General features: G+C 38.6%; 1 protein-coding gene across 1 annotated transcript; it reads right to left on the bottom strand.

Annotated features, from left to right (window-relative positions):
- Positions 1–216: 216 nt before the first annotated feature.
- LOC101414698 (lymphotactin) lies at positions 217–4,312 on the bottom strand. The gene is made up of 3 exons (XM_004464185.4): positions 4,064–4,312; positions 1,476–1,590; positions 217–628 (listed from the first exon to the last, which is right to left on the bottom strand). Exons 1-3 carry the CDS (start codon positions 4,122–4,124, stop codon positions 460–462), a joined length of 345 nt encoding a protein of 114 aa, XP_004464242.2. The 5' UTR covers positions 4,125–4,312; the 3' UTR covers positions 217–459.
- Between the last annotated feature and the right edge of the window lie 2,775 nt (positions 4,313–7,087).

Below are 7,087 nucleotides of genomic sequence, written 5' to 3'. Positions count from 1 at the left end.
AATGGTGTCAGTATGGCAGTTAGATTGTTTTCTCCCTTTCTGTTAGGATGAAAAATTAAAATCAACTTTGAATTGTGGCCATTATGGCACTTGTCACTTATGACTCATCTGTAGAGAATCATTACAAGTTGCAACCCAAGAGTGATGCATATAGCTTTCGTCTCTGAAAAACAATGGCCAAAACCTCTACCATCATCGATACCATCAAAGGGAGGTACAGTTAGGACATTTCCTAATATATAATCCGTAGACTATTGAAGTGTTCTTAATAATAAATATTTATTAATTAGAGCATCTGAATAAATGAATATGAAAGACACAAAAAATAAAAATACAAAAAATAATAAATAATTTGGTAGAAGTACTTTTTTCAAGGTAACTATCATCTAGTTAGTTCATGAGCTTGTAAAGGGGAATGGGCTAGCTGGCTAGCAGGAGGGACAAGGTGCAAGAAGGCTGCTACCCAGTCAGGGATACAGCAGTGCTGGTGGATTGTTGAGCTCCTGTTGGCTTGATCTTGATCGTGTTTCTTCTCAATAAAGATTTGCTGTCCACACTTTTGACTGCCGCTTTCACCCAGTTGGCCTCTGGATCAGCACAAATTCTAAGGCCATGTCTGGTAACAAAACTGCAATGCAAAGAAAAGACAGACAAAGTTAGGAATATTTTCAAAACCTGAGGGCCAAGAGTTGAGTTCATACTAGCCATGAAGGGATCTTATGCAGGCATTACTGGCAGAAAAGTCTTTCAGAACTTTGAGGCCTTAAGTGAATATCTTTATCCATGATCTATTTTAATATAAAGGAGAAATATCTCCAGGAGATGCCCTGCTCCTTTGCTCATCATAATCTCAGGTTTCATCAGTGATTTCAATTGCCATAACTAAACTGGACATTTGAGGTCATCTAGTCTCATTATTCCATATCCTAAAACCTAAACACACTCATCTGATTTTTTGGACTAAGGGTGATTTTCTTTATCTTATTTTTTAGGGTCAAGCTTTTAATTTTGTATTGGGAAGAGATGCTACTCTTGAAATGAGATCCTAGAAGAGAATGGTATGATGCATTACACTTTTTGACACACTTTTTTGAGATTTGCCAACTGATAAAACGGACACCCTGCCTTACTCCAACCTTAAGCATCCAATAGAAATGTGGCTATATGGCCCAGTCCTGACCTGGGCCAGCCTTCTCTAAACTGAGTCTTGAGAACTGGGCACATATACTCGTCTGGTTTCTAGTCAGACATTTCTGCTAAACTAAATCAGAGAGGAAGCCGATATTATTTATTTAGTGGCCAAATTTTTGTGACAATCTTAATTTGCAGGCCCTGTACAAAGACATGGCTAAGATGAAAAAATAGAGGGGCTATTGGTTAAGGATTTTGTCCAAGTTGACCTATTTTTCCTGAGGAGGGCAGCATTTCTATACATTGTGTGTCACCCAGCCCAGCTTTTGGGGAGAAAAACTCACATGACTGCTCTCATGGTACCCTCCTTGATTGTGTATCTCTTGATTTTGTGAACTGGCAGTGGCCGCATAGTTAGACTTAAACAGGTGGTCTTTTGTGAGACTTCAGTCCCTACACCTGGTGAGTAAAACAAAAGTGACAAACAAAAATAAAACCATAAGTCAACAATTATTAAGTTCGAGGGAAAAAAGGGACGCTATCACCTGTTAAATTACTCTAAGAATGTTGCAAAAATATAATTCCATTTGCTCCTTTCACGAAGAGATAACCTACCTCTTCATCCTCAGCCTCTTGCATGGCAAGAGTCTTAATAAGTGTTTGAATAATTTAAAATAATGAAATCAATAATATTGTGTCAAGTAGTTTCATTGAAATAAAATTACAAGGGCTGATCTATCTCCAGGCATGTTTTTATCAAGACATCATGTAGTTAGCTGATGCTTCCATGGGACCTTTTGGGTCTCAAGCCCTGTTGAAGGCACTAATTAAGAAAGATATGGTCCTTGCTTTCACGGAGCATATCTTCTAGAGAGGGAGTCAGCAAGCAAACAGGTAAATAGATAAGATAATTTCAAAGAGTTGTAAGTACTACAATACCACAAAAAACATAATAGCATAATAGAGTTATATGATAAAGAATAGTAAAAAGCTAGTGTTAAATAATGAGGCAGTAGTTTCTTTTTGACTGAATAAATAATGGTACTCTCATTTCAAATGGTAAAATGTGAACTATATAAAAGAAGTGGGTTATAAAGTATTCATTCTCAATAAACATGGCACAAGGGAAATTAAATATTTACATTTAGAGATCAATTTTGCATTGTGGAAGGGAAAATAGTTTGAGAGAGTTAGAGTTCAGTAAATTCTAATTGAAGTTTCTAAGTGCTGATTTGCTTCTTAACTGAAGACACTGGTATTTGCTTCCCAGAGATAAGTCAGCAAAAAAGCATCTAAAGTCACAGCTGATAATCATTAAATTTGCCTGTCATGTCACTGATACCAGAAGGCTTTTTTCAAAACATGGAACTAAACAAAAGGTGTTCATTAACTTGGCTTTCCTTCATCTCTCCTCCTTTTCAGCACTCTCAATGCTCTGAGCATTCTTTACCCTCTCTCTTGCCAATTTATTTTTAATTCTGAACCATCTCTGAACCCAGTGAAAGAAGAAAACCTGCCTTGCTCCCCTCTGTGTCTCTTACTACTAGAGAAACTGATTTCTCTCTGTGAAGGATCTAACAGACCCTCAAGACCCAGAGAACAATACTCTAAACCACAAAACCTTTTCCTCATTCTCAACTATATTTGTGTGTCTATGTTATTGGTTAAATGTCACCATCAGTCATGTTGGAGAGGAGAGTTGAAGCAGTGATTGTTTTGTCCCTCTTTTGCACATAGGAAGCCAAGCAGAGCTTGTAGAGGTCATTCAAGTAGAGCACGTGTGGCCCTCCTTGGCTGCTGGCAGAGATGATCTTATCTACCCAGATCTGGTTTCCACCAAGTGGACCCTACTGCCTCGACAAAATGCCAATCAGTGCAACATTAGGCCTAACTTAGTAGTCTTATCATTTTTAGACTTTAACTTTTGTTTTTCTTCCATATTTTCTGTTTTGCACAAATTTTAGAGAGTTCCAGACTTTGCCACCTCTATCTTGGGCCTATTGGGGATTGATGACAAGGTTAAGATGTCTTAGGGTAAATGATAAGTCTACAAATTAAGATGTTGCGAGAACAGTTGACTAAAAACATTAATTATACCCAGTTATTTTTTTCTTGTTTCCAGAGCCACAAGGAAAAGTAAATACCATCCCACAGGAAAAAAAAAGCAATCTCTTAAGAAATACGTGAGATGTGAGACTGGTTAGGAGAGGCTCTGTATGCTTGAGGCTCACCTGGGCATGTCTTGCAAGATTATTTGATGTAGCAGCGTATAAGATCTATTTGCTATTACATGGACTCTCACAAACTCAAGAAATTTATCATAAATAGTAACAACATTCATAGCTGTAATAACAGACTCTCCTTCATACCTGAAGGTTGATTATCTGGATTTGAAGGTATGGGCTTCCAGTAATTTTTCTTTTTTAATAGAAAACATTGACGTGTTTCCAAACATACACTCTACGTTATTCCCACATTGTGAGTGAACTCTCAGATGTTTTGAGAATTTATCAGTACTAACTGGACAAAAGTGTTAAAGGCATATTTAATCATCACTGCCATTTCACAGCTAACATTAATCAAGAAATTATGATTTTAAGATCATCTGAGGAGTGATCACAATTTATTTCAATTTAATCTCAGGTGAGAATGGGTTGTTATCTTTACTTTATAGATAAGTAAGCTTAGGCCCAAAGAGGTTAAGAAATTTACCCCAAACCACCCAGTTAAGAAGAGTGGGAGCCCAGATTCTGAGTTCTCCCTGACTTCAAAGTCTACAAACCTCCCTAGAGTCAAAATTGTCCTTCCCATTTTGCATGTGGGAAGCCTGAAGTTTCCTCAGGAAAGGCAGTTTACAGCAGTCAATGCTAAAATGTGTGCCCATCGGCCTCACGCCGCAGTTTCTTACACCATAAATAACATTACAACTTACCTTCCACATTGTAGGCCGTGAGGCAGCAGATCCCAAGGAAGGCCAGGATGAGAAGTCTCATGGCTGAAGTTCTGCTGAGCTGAGCTGGGAGAAGCTGAGGCACTGATTGACTCCCTGCAAGCCTCTTTTATTCCTCCAACGGTCTGAGCAGTTCCTGCAGAGAGAGGGGACTTTCAAGGTGGGTGTGGAATCATGGAAATTCTTTGCAGTGCTGATACTTTTTTCATTTTCTTTTTAAAAGAGAAAAAAATCACCAAATAGTTCCTTTGCCCCCACTGGTGCTAACCCCATACCTTGTAGCGTTTTTCTCTTCTCCTGTGGTTAATGTGTCAATGAAACCAAACATATGCATAAAAGAAAGCGTGGTTGTGTCATCTCTTGCCACCACCTAAATTCAGATCTTCCACTGCAGACATGCCTGGTGGCCGGATCTGTGTCAGGGCCCAGCACAGGACAGGCCATAGCGCTGGCCCCAGAGAGTGTCATGGAAATGAGGGGGGTGGTCAGAGTGGTCCCGCTTGTCCACCACCATCAGGTAACATCTGCTGTGACATGGGGCTTCCACTGCCATGGGTCACAGAGCCGAGGACGCCACTCACAGATTCCAAGGGCGCTGAAGGGACACACTCCCACATGGAGCTACTCGTTCCTTGGCCCTCCTTTCCTTCCCATTTCTCTCCTCTACTCCCATTGAAGCTGCACCCATTTCCTCACACCACTCTCCCCAGACTCCCAAGAAACATTTAAGTGAGAGTGTTTGAGCATGTCTGTGTGTACTTGTTTGCTGTATCAGAACTTAAGATATACATTTTTAAAAGCTGTTGTAATACCAACTTTTAATTTGGTAACAAGGAGAGAATATGATCATGATTATATACTTCTGACATAATTTAAATTTTTAATATTTTTTCTGTCAGGGTTTATTTGTATACAGAGCTGTAATCATTGTACTACCATTTAACCTCAATTTAAATAACTTTCTATGCTTCTTCATAGTCTTCATGTTTCTAATTTGGTTTATGATATACCCACACACATTAAACTATTTTCTTATAACTTATTGTTATATAGATAATATCTGTAATGAAAATTTTCATGAATATATACTTTAATACCAGCTGAAACGGTTCCCTTTAATAACCAGGAGTCAGAGTTTGGGTGAAACCATATGATCATTTTTATAACTCACACTACATATTGGCATATATGCAGTTTCAGTTTGCAACATCTTCAGAATGGTTTGAATGTGTCAATTGCTCATTTAGTCTGAAACCATTTTAGCACTCAGTTTTTTTCAGTGGAGGTAGGATATTTTTGTTTTATGGTTTTTGTTTTTATATAAGTATTATAAAATGGATTTGTTAAATATATGTATAAATAAAAGGATTGGCCATTGCTATTAGGATATGAAAATTAATTTATATATGTCCATTATAATTGCAGCTGAACCTCTAGAGGTTTCATGAATAGCCTTTCGTTTTCCAAGCAGACTTCCCCTCTGAGTTTCTAAATGTCTTTTTTTTATAATTATTTTTTTTTATTTTTAAAGAAGCTTTAGATTACAGAAGTGTTACGTAAAAACTATAAGGGATTCCTATATGCCCCATTCCCTTCCTCTCCCACACTCTCCCACAGTAACAACATCCTTCGTTAGTGTAGTACATTTGTTACAATTGATGAGCACATGTTGGATTATTGTCACTGAGCATGGATTATAGTTTAGATTGTAGTTTACACTTTCTCCTGCACAATTTTGTAAGTTATGACAAAATATACAAAAGTGAGTCTGGAGTGTAGTCCATAGGTTAGTCTTCTGCAAGTCTCAGCAGGATCTCATTAATGACCACAGTAAACAGTGTCTCAAATAGTGAGGCTCCAGAGGGATCTAGAGAAATCCAGAAACTATAAGCAGGGCAAACAACCCAGGAATCTTCACCCTGTCAGTGGGCCTTACTTTGAAATTTATGCTCCCCAGTGTAACAGACTCATTTATAGGTTCTCTACAAATGACTGTTCTGCTCCTTTTATTTGAACTCAGTTCACCGGACTCACCCAGAAAAACTAAAAAGGAGATGATGATGGACAACACCCATTTCAAAGAACAGAGAGTCTGCAACTGCAAGCAAGATAGCGCCATCCTTCTGCTCCATCTGATCTAAGCCCCATCTCAGTTAGAATCCCCAAACCCTCAAGATGGCGGAATGAACAATGGACTAAAGTCAACTCATTATTATTCTAGTATAGACTTATTATTATTCTAGCAATGGAAGAACTCTTATCATTGATGTAAAGGCAGTGTATTTTTGTTATCTCTCCCTATCTACACAATCAATGCAAAACCTCAGAACACATCTTTCCACTCAAACTGCTTCTCCGCCTTACTGCCTCACATATCTAATGATTCTATTTTCTATCCAATCACCAACTACAGGAAACTTGGGGTCATCTTAAACTTCTTGCTGTCCACCCATTATTCCTTCTCAACCAAGCTGCTACTTATAGCTTTAAGTAGATCTTCAATTATGTTTACTCCTTTCTCTCCCCATTGTTGAGGGTAGGCTGTCATCACCCCTTCTTAGGATTATTGCAGTAGACCAACTGTTTTCTCAGGTCTAGGTCCCCTTCCTTGCCAATGTGTTCTCCACAGCACTGAGTCCAAAGTCTTACTCTAATTATGTCCTCTCCCTACGGAGAACCTCTTTGCTAATTAACATTATCATCAGAGTTCATTTCAAATCTCTCATTGCCATTTACAAGGTTCTTTAAGATCTAGTGCCGCCTTTCTTTTCAGTTTCACTAACCACCACCCACTCAAATGCTCCCAAACCTCTCACCCAAACAATGCTCCCTCACATGCTCCCAAACCTCTAACCCAAACAATGTGTAATGGACTAAATGTGCCATCCATTCTTACACTTCCTATTTCCCTACGTGTTGCTTCCTTCATTGGGAGATCCACCCCTAGACCCTAGGCAGTTACTTGTAAATTCCTCCTCTCCCTATAAGTCTAGGTTCAAACAACTT

This window comes from Dasypus novemcinctus, chromosome 13, assembly GCF_030445035.2.
Source record: "Dasypus novemcinctus isolate mDasNov1 chromosome 13, mDasNov1.1.hap2, whole genome shotgun sequence".
NCBI lineage: Eukaryota > Metazoa > Chordata > Mammalia > Cingulata > Dasypodidae > Dasypus > Dasypus novemcinctus.
Note: the sequence above shows the minus strand (reverse complement) of the source record. Positions and strands in the feature narration are given on the sequence as shown.

Coding starts and splice junctions, on each gene's coding strand:
- LOC101414698 (XM_004464185.4), bottom strand. CDS start 4,124: ATGAGACTTCTCATCCTGGCCTTCCTTGGGATCTGCTGCCTCACGGCC. Junction 1,591..4,063: donor CACGGCCTACAATGTGGAAG/GTAAGTTGTAAT, acceptor TTTACTCACCAG/GTGTAGGGACTGAAGTCTCA. Junction 629..1,475: donor GGTACCATGAGAGCAGTCAT/GTGAGTTTTTCT, acceptor TTTGCATTGCAG/TTTTGTTACCAGACATGGCC.